Source organism: Vidua chalybeata, chromosome 1, assembly GCF_026979565.1.
Source record: "Vidua chalybeata isolate OUT-0048 chromosome 1, bVidCha1 merged haplotype, whole genome shotgun sequence".
In the NCBI taxonomy this organism is placed as follows: Eukaryota; Metazoa; Chordata; class Aves; order Passeriformes; family Viduidae; genus Vidua; species Vidua chalybeata.
In genome coordinates, this window is record NC_071530.1 from 71267387 (window position 1) to 71282322 (window position 14936).

The 14936-nt window shown below is 39.0% G+C and overlaps 1 protein-coding gene across 3 annotated transcripts in view; it reads left to right on the top strand.

The window, feature by feature from the left end:
• PIGN (phosphatidylinositol glycan anchor biosynthesis class N) overlaps window positions 1–14936 on the top strand; it is a 99267-nt gene that overhangs the window by 76621 nt on the left and 7710 nt on the right. For all 3 annotated transcript variants that reach the window (XM_053947438.1, XM_053947455.1, XM_053947447.1), the window contains 7 exons: window positions 1267–1369; window positions 3465–3551; window positions 6192–6247; window positions 6728–6803; window positions 8076–8149; window positions 11002–11044; window positions 12729–12781. In XM_053947438.1, the coding sequence (XP_053803413.1) occupies window positions 1267–1369; window positions 3465–3551; window positions 6192–6247; window positions 6728–6803; window positions 8076–8149; window positions 11002–11044; window positions 12729–12781 (492 nt within the window). The remainder of the gene's footprint in view (window positions 1–1266; window positions 1370–3464; window positions 3552–6191; window positions 6248–6727; window positions 6804–8075; window positions 8150–11001; window positions 11045–12728; window positions 12782–14936) is intronic.

The window sequence follows — 14936 nt, forward strand, 5'->3', positions numbered from 1 at the left end:
TCTCCTCATGCATTCTTCTGTCATGTACTGGTAACCCAGTGCATTGCCTGGGTAATTGCAGCAACTCTCTAGGGGTAGTTAAGTGCAAATACTGAAGCCAGCTGAAGAGCATGGTTGCATACACCCACTTGTCACTGACTCTGTTGAAAGCATTTAATCTGAAGCCAAGTGTAGACCATTATAAGGATTGTAGTGTTTCTATTACTGACAAAATAACTATTTCATCTTCGTGTTTAGCTGCCTGTGGTTCTGATAATTAAAGTGGAAATGTCTATTCAAATTTTTTTGTTCTAGTTTGAAATTGCTTTGTAGCCCAACAGAAACAATACCAAGATTAACTCCAGTGATTTCCTTATTTTCTAGACCAACAGGTGTTTGTCTAAGAAGAAAAAATAAAAAGGGAAACATTTACAGTCTTGTCAGTATCAGTATTACAGTCAGTATCAGTATTATAATTTTATCCCAACAGAAAGAAGCCTGGGAGGTACCATGAAGTGCAACTGGAGAAACTAAATGTTATCCAATTTCAGTTTACTCCCTTATGTTATCTGGGGGTATTAATCCCTCACATAAATGCACTTATACTTTGGAATTTGTGTGCTCTAGGAGCCAGGAGTACTCCTCAGAGATTGGAGGTGTAGCTAGAACAGCTTAGTGGCCATGGTTAGAGTGTGACTTGATGCTACTATTGTAGAGGATTGGAATTCAGTGAAGAAAAGCGCATTTCACTGAAGTGAAATGTAATGCTTCTTTTATTATACAGATGTGTCTTTCCTTAGAACCAAACTGAAATCACCGTAATAAGTTTATATGATTAGGTCCTAAAAAGGCACAATCTCTAGCTGCTGTTTAAGTTGAACTGTAACCCCTCAGTTCCAAGTTGCTCTCATTGAAAAATATTCCATTTTGTAGCAAATTAATGTCAAATAGTTTTTTTTTTTCCCCTATTTCTTTTAACTTTATTTAACAGTTTTGTTAAAATTAAAAAAGGCACTCATCCAACATTGTGGTAGCCATTGAACAAAAAAATACAAAAGATGAGAAAGCTGAAGCAAGCTCTGTTTCTCCTACTTTGGCCATTTAACTACTTTATGGCTTTAAAATTCAACCAACTGTGGTATTCAGAAATGGGGAAAGAAGGGGAACAATGCCACTAGGTCTTGGTATATCTTTTGTGTGAAGAAAAAAGAAAAGAAACATGTCAGCATTTGATGTTAATTAGTTGTCAGCAACTGCACTTACTATGATTATTACATTACTTTTCAGATATGAAGCTCTCTTTCCACTGGCACTGTTTGGTTTGATGTTTGTGTGGATAAATATGGAACAAGAAGCACTGCAGCACTATGGTCTTTCACTCAAACCAAAGGTAACAGTTCTTGATAGATATATCAATTTAATTAACAGGTTTTTTTGTGCTTTTCAGAGAGCAACACTTCGTGTTTCTTTTCAGTTTGGGAAGTCAGTATTAGCTGTTTCATGAACTAGGAATATGACTTTGTAAGTAAGATTTGTAATTCATGTTACTGAAGATGTTGCACATCAGAGCCATTTCTAGTGATGCAGGAAGACAGTCTGACTTACTAAGACACAGTGGTATGGTCTGTAGGCCAGAGCTGTCTCTGTCAAGTGTAGTGATAATTCAGCATAAGGTCCAGTAACTCTTCAGAGTAAGTACAATGTTGCAGTACTTTTTTTGGTCTGATTGCAGACTCACGAGCGAGAGGCTGAAAAAAAACTATTAGATTTCTGAAAAGACCCATAGGAAATATTAGAAATCTTAATTTGGCTTTATCCTCTCTTTGTCCAAGGATGGAGACTTATTTTTGTTTAGACTGATAAGTAACTGGAGACCAACTTCGAACTAGCACCTTCTCAGATTTGCCTGGAGGAGAAAAGGCGATTTTGTAACCAATGCAACTTCTTCCACCTTAAAATTTAGTATATTGTCAACAATTTGCAAAGGCTGTGCTGCTCACACTGCAACTTAGCTCTTAGATTAGGTCTAGAGTTGAACAAACTGGGGCTGTGCCACTGTTTTGGTCAGATCCAAAGTGTCAGTTACAGTGGTTTGGGTCCTTGGAGCCAGGTAAGTGTGCACCACAGCTCTCCCTGGCTTCTCCCAGATAAGCCCTCCTGGCACATGCATGGGAGTGGCCAGAGTCACTTAAAGAGAAGTGTTGGTACACATCTTTCCTTCCTTTTGCAGCTTGTAATAATTAGGGAGAAGTCCTGGAGGTTGAAACCTGAGCCAAGACAGTCGTCAGAGCGGACCTGACACATACTGTGGTTTTGTGGTGCTCCTACATGCAAGACAGTTTTGAAATTTGAGAGAGTAGGATTTACAATTCAAGGCTAAAAAACAGAAATAAAACCAGGAATAATTTTCTATTTATGCTACCTTTACTTATGATAATTTGTGTGATTGTGTTTTATAGCATCTTAAGCAATAGGGATGGAATCTGAATATAACAACTACAATTAGTGTGATGCCACAATTGTGGTTGAAGGTGTTAAGCATCTGTGGGGGATATATTTTCTCTTCCACTCTAGAACCCACTCGATCTTTTGCATCTTGTTACAAGGCATCTGTGATGCTTGCCTGTCTGCTGTTAGTCTGATGTTCTCTTCATTGTAAAATAAAATTCTGTTAAAGTAGTATTAAACAGTGATGAACACTTTACTAATAAGTGCAAATGAAAAAAACATAGGTAGGCTGTAATTATGTTTTAAGTTGTCACTCACTGTTTGTCAACATTTACTTGAACCTTTTGGGTTCAATTGAAAGGAACAGTAATGCTTACCCCTTCTTCCTGTTTTTACATCAGAAAATATCCCTAGAATGCCTGTTAATATATGCTGCAAAGTAAATAATGTATTAGAGAATGCAGCTCAATTCTCTGATGATAAGAGATTATTTTAAATTAAAATGTTATCAGTCTTGAATGTCTATTTTCCCCCAATATAAAGGAGTTCACTGACCTCTTAAATTCCATGAAGATTTCTCTTCAAGTCAAGTGATATTATGCTGAGGACTGAGTGAAGGAGATGGAGAGTATTTTACTATTTTCACTCACAAAATAAGTCAAATCAGGATAATTGCAGTGTTTTATTTCTGAGCATCTTTATCCATATGCTCATGTGAGCAGTGGAAGGGTATGTGTGTAGGAGGGGTGTTTCTGATGAAAAAAGATGGTTATAAGTCTGAGTCATAGTAGTTTAGCTAACAGTGAAAGCTTCACTGTTCATTTGATCATCTCACTTGTACAGTCTTTCTGGCAGATTCATTAATTCATTAAAGTATGATAAAAACATTGGAAATGTTTGCAGTCCTTATTATAATACTCTAATAACAGGCAATGGGGAATTAGGTTTCTTTCTCATTCATTTCAGTAAAAGTATGGTGGCTCTATCAAAGTCTATTAGTTAATATTTGGTGTTGATTCCTTCTGCTGTCTTTCCAGCTTGCTGTTTTCAACTTCACCTGTACTATGGATATAACTCAGTTTCGACAGCTCCACCTGGATGATGTCCGGAGGTCCTTCTTCTTTGTATCCTTTGGCTGGTTGCTGCACTCCAGGGCAAAACAAGGGTTTGTTTCAAAAGAACCTGCAGTCAAAATCTGTAGCCTGGTACTCACTGAGAACAGGAGCTGGTAAAGATGATTTGATTCATATCGCTCAAAAGGCAATGGTCTTGTACATTATGCATTTTATCAAGTAGTTAAAAATGCAGTTTTAGAATCTGGCTCCTTGCCCACTTATGACCATTGCAGCTGAGGTAAATTTCTTCTGAGGAGTTCTGTTTTCAGTTTGGTTTTGTTTGACTACATTTTGGCTGGAGGGAATTAGCTTACCTTCACAAATCAGTTCAAATAGGTGATATTAAAGTTACTCTCATTTTTAGAGCATGGCAGTGTGTTAGGAAGCAGATGTTAGGTAGCAGGCAGATGAAACAAGTAGGAAAGTTCCTGCAGGCTTGTAGTGAAACATGTTCCCAGAATCTGGCCTAGAATTATTTATATCTTAAGTGATTTCTGCTGTTAGAAATTATATGGTCTTAGGAGCGAGGAGCTAATATAGCAGTTAGTTTGTGTTCCTGTAACTGATACTGCATCTGATTTTTTTTTTTAATACTCTACATTGATAACATTGTCATTTTTCTCTTCCATTGTGGAACTGCAATTAAGTGAGAGCTATTTGGCAGCAATGATGATGGATGGGCAAATGGGAGAGAAATTGAGCTAGTCTGGAATATAGGGGGATTTTGTGCAGGTGAGTTACTGTATCTGAGAGGGTGGGTCACAATGTCCACACTTTTGGAATTTGGAACTCTGTTGTTGGACATTGGGAACCTGCAGCAGAGTGTAACAGATACCAATTTAAGAAGGCAGATTAATGCTAAGAAAGAAGGCAAAACACTTTGCTAGATGTTTGATGTTTGTCTTTGCTTTAGTATACCTAAAAAGAGCTGAGACACCTTGCAATAAATGCATCAATTTCATTTGCTATTTTAACAAAAAATATGCTAACTTTAGTAAAGCTACTGCTCTCTGTCAGTTGCTAAGTACTAGTAAAAAAAAAATCAACTAATCCAACTGTATTTTTTAAAGCTCCAGCATAGTACTTCTTTAACACTGGAATGCAGCTGTGCTGGTTTTGGCTAGAGTTAATTTTCTTCATAGCAGCTAGTGTGAAGCTATGTTTTGCATTTGCATTTGTGATGACAACAGTTTTGATAATTCAGTGCTTGCACAGAGTTGAAGCTTTTTCCTGTCCTCACACTGTAAAGCACTACTTTGAAACACTTGAATGTGTTTTGCTCAGCTCCTGAAAAAAGTAACCAATTTGCAGATCTCCTTTGCCTGCTCAAAACATGTTGTGTCTTTTTTTAAATTTAGATGCTGTTTAATGTTTAGAAATAGAGGAGAAACCTTTTCTGCTAGAGCAGTCATACTGCAACTACAGGCCTGTGAACTGTGTGTCTTAAGGCTGTCCCGAGGCTCCTGTATTGGGCCCAGTAGCTGGCATCTGCTGAGAAATCACAGAGTCTGGTCTTTGAGGAAAAGATTCAGATTGCTCATGCTTAGCATTTTGATTAGACCCATGTGTTACTGGTATTTTCTTGTTTGTTTTATTGCAGACCTGTTCCTCTTATAAATCTCAACCAGCAGAACCACGCTAGGCTGTTAGACTGCCGTGTTACTAAACTTGAAATTATGTGATACTCTTGGGAAGCCTGATTTCTTCAGTTATGCTGACCTAATCCTTCCAGAATATTGCATGCAGAATCCCAATGATTCTACTGAAGAGTTGGTAACAAATTGTTTATGGAGAGACTTAAATGATCCAGTGCAGGAGCTATAACGGGAGCAAAAGGACCAGCGGGAGCTCTGGCAACAGCAGCCCATCCTCACTGACTTATGACCCTCTGCCTTATGCAAAATAAGTTAAAAACCATTCTTCAGCTGAAGCCATGTGAGCTATAATGGGCTCCGATGAGCTCAGGAGCAAGAAAATACCTTTCATGGGCTCATGTAGTAGCAAGTGTTGTATCTAGAAGGAAAAGGTAGGGTTTATTAAAAAACTTCTAGCTGTACAGATACTGCTGGAGTCATTCTCCCTCAAGTGACGAAGAAAATGGGAGACCTGTATTGCCATGGGTAGACTCAGCATAATCTTTGGGAAAAAAAAAAATCTATAGTAAGGATAGCATAAGAGCCTCTAGCCTCTAAGAGCCATGGTCAATTCCTCAATAAACGAACCTCTTTCATAGTCAGTTCCTCAATAAAGCCATCTTTTTTGGCGTGCAGAACACGTGCCTGTGTCATTACTTTCTGCAAAAGCATGTGTTTGAGTGCATTGCTGGGTTTGTGGTCCAGGCATGTTCCTATCTTGCTAGGCAGGGATCCAAAAAGCCAGCTGCAGCTTTCTTACAGGGGCCTCAAGGCAGGCTCTAAAACCTTACCTAGGCAGTATGTGTGTTTTAAAATTGATATAGCTGTGTGTGAAATCTAGGGTAGAGCTAGAAAATACTTAGGCTTTCTTAATGCACTGTAAACCTGTAACAGTGGATCAGCTTCTTGTGGTTTCATGACAGATTTTGGAAGTAAATTGGAATGAAGGAGGAGAAATGTGGATTTTATTTTATTGCAGCCATTTCTGTAGTGTATTTTCCTTAAATACATCTAGGTTTTCTTCATAGTGACAGCCTTTTTTGGCACTGGAAACATAGCTTCTATTAACAGGTAAATTTTATTAATTTATTTGAGACACAGAGTACAAAAATTCCTCCTGGAGTTGACGTACTAAATGTAAATTTAGTTAGCAAAATCAGGGCAGCAGAATCAAAGCACTAATCAGTGGAAGGATAACAATTTATTTTGTTTCTGCTCTCTGTACCATCTTCCCTAAGAGCCTGAGCTTGTTGGTTGTAAGGCTGTCTCAATTCCATTAGATGTTATTGATGGGATGAGCAGAGACAGCTTGGTTGCCCACCAACAGCATGGCACCTTGAAAAACACAATGAGAGAAAAATTGTAGAGAAAGAAAGGTGAGGTTGGCAGTCCCTGCTGATTTAATATTTCATCAAGAGAAGATAAAATTGGAAGCCTTGTTTAAAAATGTATATAGAACCCAGTGTGTTACAGGGTAATTAAAGGCTGGGGTTTTTTTTAATGGAAAACGCCATTTCAAAGATTTGTAATGTCTTTTTCATGTTTCTCTAGTTTTGATCCTGCTTCTGTCTATTGTTTCTTGACTGTGTTCAGTCCCTTCATGATGGGAGGCTTGCTTTTACTGAAGGTTAGTAATCTTAGTTTGGTGAAATTTTCTCAGAGAACTGTGGAATAAATAACGTATCACATACATGGTTGTTACTTTGCAATTCACAAAAGAACATGTGTATAGATATTTTAGCTTCATTAGGCTTCTTAACCACGTGTGAAGCTTTCCGCGTTTGTAGTGTTTCTAGAGAGATCATTTTGTTTCCCAAAAGAGAAGCTGAAGTGTGGGGAAGTGTAATTTAACAGGATTTGGTCAGTTTATTGTATTAAAATGGAAATTTCAAATGTTGAAAGTACTTTAATAATTTTTAAAGTTATAAACTTTTCCTGTAGTATAATATCAACAGAAATGTTGAGGATATATATAATTAGCTCTATCTATATTACATTAAATGGAGGTATTGAATGTTCTACTGATTAGGTTATCATTTTATAATGGCCATTATTTTCTGTATTTTTAATAGTCTGTCAGAGATTGGATTGCATTTCTGGTTTGCAGGCAAGGTGTGGTAGCTCTTTTCTAGTATTTGAGTAAAGGATATGCCAGAGGGGGTGAAGTGGGACACTGAATCTATTGGTTATTACTAAAATAAGCAGTATTTTCTACCACGTCTTTTCTGCTGCTTCTGTCACAGAGGAAGCAGACTGAAGTTACAGGTACACTGCATGTTGTCCTACAGGACACAGATCAATAGTGCAAGCCTTCTGGATGCCAGCAGTCAGGCTTTATACACTGCTAACATAAGGATTGCAAATCAACTTTGGAAAGAGCAAAAGGCAGCATTCATGTTTTCTAGTTTTTGGTCTTAATTTGCTGAACTGTTTACATTTGCTTGACTTGGCTCTGGAGGGGCAGTGTGACCCTTGCCTTATTGAATGCCTTCTGTATTCAGACTTTTTTGTGCTTGTGATGAGATTGTCCTTTACACTTGAAACTCTGCAGCCTGTCATGTGAGATGCTGAATCTGATTAGTTCTCTCTTCTAGCCTTGTTGAAGTATTTATCACTAGTGCTAAAATGGATAAATGAAGTGAGGATGTGTTTTAGTTATAGTTTTCATTATTACCTCGTGGCTTATTTAACTGCAGTTCAGCTATGACCATGGAAGGAGGTTTTTATTAATTAACTGAAAATGTTTCCTGCAAAATTATTTTCTACCCTGTCTAGCCAATATTTCATTTTGTAAGATACCCTTCTGTGATAACTTCAAAAACAGGAAAATGTTTCCACAACCTGCCCAGGTTCTTGTAAATATGACTATAAGCCAAAATGTAGCTTGTGTTTTGAACAGGTTGCAATCCCGTTTGTTCTGGTATCATGTGCTTTCGAAGCTGTTCAAGTCACAACACAGCTGTCTTCTAAGAGGTACATTACATGCTGTATTTCTACATTAGAAAGGGTTTCAAATCTATTTTGGAATAAATCAGAATTTTCAAATCTCAATGTAAATAAAAAAAAATTAGATCTCATTGTTGCTTTTATTTGTTATTGGGGCTTGGGGTTTTCTTCAGTGATTTCTGCAAGTTCAGGGTTTTTTTCCTTTGTTATAAATGAGTGTAAAATTAAGTGTTGCCCTTGTCTGAAACAATCAGATATTTAATATTCTTTATTGACAATGCACGGAAGGACCCTTTTTCCTCCATAATGTTAAAAATGAGCAGAATTTAAAGTCTGATTTTTACTTTATACTGCATCTCTGCCTATAGCATAGTATTTTTTAAATAGCCCATTTGTAATGTAACCAATTTATGGTTTTGTAGCACTGACCTCACCACAAATAGCATTAAAAAAGGCACTGGATGTCCTTGCATTGCAGTTCAGTGCTTCCCAGATGTGTTCAGTATTACATATTTTTTGCAGCAGGAGCAGATGGCTGCCAGTCCTTTCCCTATCTGTAAGGACTTTTCAGAGTATGGGTGCCCAGCCTCACGGAGTGCTGTATCCAGACTTGAAACATGTTTTCCCTGTCTCAAGACTTTTATTTTGTTAGCCCTGCTCACCCCATTCTCAACAGACCCAGTGCACATGACTGAATCCTCCACTCATCGTGTGATATTATGGATGCTGCTGTGATGGAGGAGGTCCCTGTCAGCCATGTGATTTTGTCACTGTGGGATGTTGTGTGGGGTTGACCAAAAGTCCTGCCTGTGTGTGGCAGGAGGACTTCAGGGACTTTCCTCCTGCGCATCGCTCAGCTGAGCATGAAGAAGCTGCCCTCACTTGTTGTGATGTCTTCTGCTTTTCTGTTTGCTTTCATCCTGCCTGACCCTGCCTGTTCTCTCCTTGTACAACACCACTCACTACCAAAGAGAGGTGAGGCAGCCCAAAATCTGACTCTCTGTTGGGGAGGCAGCACGACACTCCCCACCCTTTTTACCTGCTCTGCCTTAGCTGTGTGCACACTGTGCCTGTGTCGTCCTTGAACCCCCAAGGAAGGGTTCATCCTCGTTCCCTAAGGCTTGTACAAGAGCAGGGCTGCACTGGGGTTGCTCAGATGACCAGCTAATGGTTTCCATTTCTAGGGCTCAAGCATCATAAAGGTCAGCATTTCCCAATTTGTGAATGCTTGCCTTGGCAGCACTGGTGATATTGCAAACTTTTATGGAATGTGCATCTGAGTGTGTGAGAGGGGAAATGATACTGCCTTCATAAACCAGGGCACACAAGTATTTCTGTGCCACTTCATGAGGCTGTGACTGTAACTCTGTCTGGTGCTTGTGCCAGCTTCATTTGGCTGATAACAACAGCTCAGGTAACAAATGCAGTGATAGTGCCACAGCATCCGCCTGGGAACAAGGCAGAAACCGCAAGGTGCACCTGGGATCCCCGGAGAGGTTGTGCTCTGATTGTCAGCACATCCTGAAGTCTGTGCTGCATTTCTTACTGCTGTTGCTGCCCCTGCTAGATAAATTAAGCCATCACAGGGAACAATCTTGTCTTTGCAGTATATAAACACGCCCTGAAATTAGTCTTGTCCTTCAGCTGAGAAGGGCTTCCTGCAGTTCAGAAGGGCAAAAAGTGGATTTTTGTGATTTGGACAAATTGCTTCTAAAGTCCCTGATTACAGATTAAAGAGTGGTTGTTTTTTTTTTTTTTTTTTCAGTGGAGAATATTCTGTCCCAATATGTTCTTGGAACTTGCCTATTAAAAAATATCCCTCTAGCTGAGTGCCTTCTAAGCACTATTACTGCAACATGCTATCTATCTGAGCCATAGGTTAGCAGAGAGAAGCCTTTCCCTGTGTCTGAGATACAGTTGGTTTGTTGCATCCTGATTTACTAATGAAGCACAACTGATGTAGGCAATATCAGCAAGTTCCTGATTTGGAGGCATTGGTATGGGTATCTCCCCAGTACATGCTCATGCAATGCTGCAGCAGGACACATTTTCCAAAAAAACATTTTTAGTTTTATGATGGTAGTACTGATAAATTAGCTGTATTCTAGTTAAAGACTTTTGTTAATGGGTCAGCTGTTTACAACATTACTTCAGTGTCATTAACTTAGAAACCAGTTTTAACCAGTTACAGCAATTGCTTTCATGTAATTTAGGATTTACATAGTTTGAGGAAAAGGAGATTAGGTTAATGGGGGGGAAAAATAGCTCTGCCTCCTCCTTTCTGGTTCCTTTTACTAGCCTACGCCTAATTTCCAGAAGTTAACTGCTACCTGTAAAGAGGCCCACGGTTTGGGAGCATACCACCAAAATTCTGGGTGTTCCCAGAGCAGGTTATAGGCATCCAGAGATTTGGAAGAGGGCAAGCACCTCCTTTAGCAGCCTCTGACCCAGCAGAATGGTTGTCAGCAGGGTGGCACTGATCAGCTCAGGTACCTGCCAAACAGCTTTGCTCACTCTTGAGTCCATCACGAAGCTCCTAAATCAGCTTTATGTGGTCCAACCAGCACACAGCTCTCTGCATCAAGAATGGGCCAGATACTCTTCGTAAGATTCTTTTGTTCTCCAAAAAATTACTCATGTTAGATTTGTCCATTGCAAAATTGAAACCCTATTAATGTGAAATTGTAGATGCCAGATGTTCTAGTCATGTATTTTAGTTGTTTTCTAGTAGATTGAAATGTACCTGAGTGTTTGAAAGGCAAATGCAGTAAATCATATCTTTATTTAATTTCTTCTGTGGGTTTTAATAAACTCTTTTAATACCTGTGTCCATAAAGAAAGGTTGATGGTCTGACTTTGCTGGGTTCTTTTCTTTGCAGCCTTTTCCTCATTGTTCTTGTGATTTCAGACATTATGGCTTTGGTAAGTTGTTGTTGCACATTCACCTCAAATAAGATCAAGAACCAGAGAGCTCTCCTAATTCCATCAAGAGAGATCTGAATTTATTTCAGACTTCAAAGTTTTTCTAACTAGGGCAGAGAATTGGATTGAAATCCTAGCATAACTTAGAGATAAAATTCTTCCAATCACTGCTTTTCGAATTTCATGTAATTAATGCTTCTGAAGAAGCAATGTTCTTGTAATAATAAGAGACAAAATTAAGTAATAAGTTAACATTTGGAGTTCCTCATGTGCTTTACAATCAAATTCCTTGGAAAAAAATTAAACAAGAAGATCAGTTTTAGCTGTGTGCAGGGTTTAGTTAATTGTTCAGGAATTCCAAACCTTTTACCAACCCCAGCTTTTCTTGAAAAAGAGAGGAAAAGGAGAAATGCTTTACCCACCCGTTCCATTAGACTTGTCAGAATCCAGGAGATCAGCAACATCCAAAAAGACATTTTGTGCCCTTTGTAATAAGCTGTCAGGAAATGCTATCTTCAGAAAGCCTGCATCCACAAATCAAGTTAGCCAAAACAACCCAAAGCTGAATAATCCCCCAACACAGTTTTTGCAGATTAAAAGTATGTTGTTGTTGCCCACTCCAGCTGTCTTCAAATCAGCAAGCGGTGCCACTGGTAAATAGAAACCTTTTCAAATCAGCAGGTAGAGCTGGTGTTGTCACTTTATACATGCTGGTTTTGTTTTATCCCTTGGAGTAAGCATCCCTGATCTTATTTCTTGGTACAGTGTGATCTGTAAATATCACCTGACAGGAAAAGCAGCGAGTAAAAACCAAATAATTGCTAATTTGTCTGTAGAGTGAGAAAAGGAGAAGGTATGGCTGTGTCAAGTTTCAAATAAGTCTATGTGACTAATCTGCTTTTGGGTAACTTCCACAGGAAAAGAAATAGTATTCCAATAAACCACATTCATAGCATTTCACTAATAAAAATCAGTATAATTAAACCAAAATAAGACTACAGGTACTTACTGGTGTGTAGCAAGCCCCAGTATATCCAAGTCTTACATCTCATGTATTCTCCTATTTTGGTTTAAGTATTTTGAAACAATGTACTTGGTGTACAAAAAAAAAAAAAAAATTACCGAAGAGGTTTGTAGGAGATTTGTAGGAACTCTTCAAGAAAAGAGAAAGTAGCAGGCCAAAAAGAGAATGTTTGTAGTCTTGAATCAATGGGGCCACCAATTAGTACTAGGGGAATTCACTAATAGGTAAGTACTATCTTCTCCCAACATTACTCCCACTTTACAGGTGGAGAAGTGCCAGAGTTGCCCAAAGATATTTGTGTTGAAATTCCATGAAAACTTCTAGGCACTATGCATTATTTGGCATGTTGTTATTTCAAACAATAAGGTGGCTTGGCTTTTCTTTTTGAAAAAGTTCTGGTATTTCTCTGGTTTTTGCAAGCCAAGCTAGAAAGAACTTAGTCCATCTCTTGATGTTTTTGTTTGATACCATGTTAAATCTATTTCTGGTTCCTAGACTATTCTTTACTGTGGTCCAAATAATAATTTCTGGAAAGGTGTTGTGCTTATTCTATGTGAAGAATTAGAAATTAGGAGCAAGCAGCCTGAAAAAATTTGGGTTTAATTTTCTCTTCAAATTGTGCAGTGTTGATGTACTAATCGAAGTTGTTTTATTTCCTAGCATTTTTTCTTTTTGGTTAAAGATTATGGAAGCTGGCTGGATATTGGCACAAGGTACAGTACCTTTTTTGCTTCCCTTGCATTCTTAAAGCTTCATGGGTTCATACTATTGTTTATCTACTCATAATTCTTGTAATTTTTTCCAACTACTCTGCTTAATCAAATGTTTCAGGGATATTCCACATACTTTAAACACATGTGCACACATACATATACATATTCCAGGCTAAAACTTATGTCTTAAAATCTGTGCCAGAGCAATGCAGAGTAAATAGTAAATCCAGCATGGCAAGAAATACAGTTAGTAGGATCTGTTTGAAGAGTAATTACACAAAAACGATTTTAATTAATGTTTTGCATTTTAATAAGTTGTAATCTCTGTTAAAATAACAATTTATTGAAGTTGTTAATTATCTTGTTTCTAGTTAAGCCCTCATATACAGTTCACTGTGAATTAGTGAGCCATGTGTAAGTATGTTGGTAGCTACCAAGGCCCATGCGCTTATCCTTTGCCTAGCTGGGGAAGAGTTTAGCATTTAAACATAGCAATCTCAGCTAGAATAAGAGAATTTGTTTTGCATTATGAGTCATATTAACCTCAAAAACAAGGAATACACATTTCAGATTTACCTTCCTTGAGTTGTGAAAATAGATAAAATGCTGTAGTAAGCTTAGTAGGGAATGTGTTGTTACTAATCCAGCCAATCTGGTCACTTGACACTGTTATTTGAACAGAAGCTGAATAGTGACCCATTGTTAATATTCTGTTTAGTCTATGTGTACTCTGTGCTTTGCTTTTGTGAGCCCCTTTGTTCCTAGCAGTGTGTGGACACACATGTGCACATGTGTTCTTTGGAGGTTCCAATTCCTGCTCATCGTTACCTTCTGAAGGTTCACAGTGGACAGAGGTACATTTAGATCAAACAGTGAAAATGTCACTTTAACATCCCACTTCTTTGCTGTGGTCAGTTTATGGTAAGTCAGAGGGCTTCATCCTTTGGTTTGAATTCCTCTGCAGATTAATAAGGATATTAAAGCCCTCAGAAAATTTCTGTTCTGTTGGGCAAGAAGTTTCTTAATTGGGAGTTAGTAGCAAAAGTATAAATTCTTACAAGTACCTGTCATGGTTTGACACTGGCGCAATGCCAGCGCCCCCATGAAAATGCACCTTCCCCAAATAAATGCTGTGAGATGTTATCAGGAACAGAGCAGAGCAGGCCCAAGCTTAATAACAAAGGGAAAAAAAACTTTACTAAACTACTACTACTACAGAAAACACATAAACTAAATCCAGGATGAAGACCTTTTAAAACACCCCTCTTCCTCCCAATTTCTAAAACACCCACCATGAAACATCACCCGGGATTCCTGATCAAATTACCACCCTTCAGATGATCAATACTCAGTCTATCAAGGGAGAGAGAAGTCTCTCTTGCACCACAGACCCCCCAGGAAACACAGGTGCCACCTCCTGTGTTTCCCTGTCACACATGGCAACCGCCCGGAGAAAATCTGCCAGTGTGACACTCTCCTTTCCATGTCACAGTGCTCTCACTACCGTGCATGGACAGACTGCTCATAGCGCTCCTTTAAGGATGCTTTGCCATGGACCCAAAGATACAACAGTTCAGCTTCTCATCCTGGGACTACAGTCCCCCCCATTTTCCCCTGGGGCCAAGGGTTTAAGAACAGAGATCATCTTCTTTCCTGAAGACAGAGGGCATCACCATTCCCTCCTCAGCTTTCTTCTGTTCTTGCCATTCCTGTACTGTTAGAAGCTGAAGCAGGTCTCCTTGGGTCACCACTGCATCCCCCTAAAATGCAGTCTCTATTGCAGGAGAATTCGGTTCAGTCTATGGCCTAACAAGAAAAGTCCAGCCAAAAGCTACTTCATCATCTCCTCCCACCTAAATATTTCTTCTTCTAACATGTCAGGTCCCGGACTGTCTCTCTTCCACTACAAATCAAGGAGGAGTAATATTTTACAAAGCCCTCATTTCCTGGAAAGGGTTAAAAGTTCAGACTCGCTGGACGGCTGATATCTCGGTCCAGCATCCCGTCTCCCACACTGGGCATCATCCCCCCCCCCCCCCCTTTCTCCTTCTCCTCTGCTGGCAAATTTCCAGGTGCTGCCAGGCTCTCTGTCACTTTCCCTCTGTAGGGGGGGAACAAAGGCATCTTCGCTTCTCTCCACCCTTCCGTCGGCAGG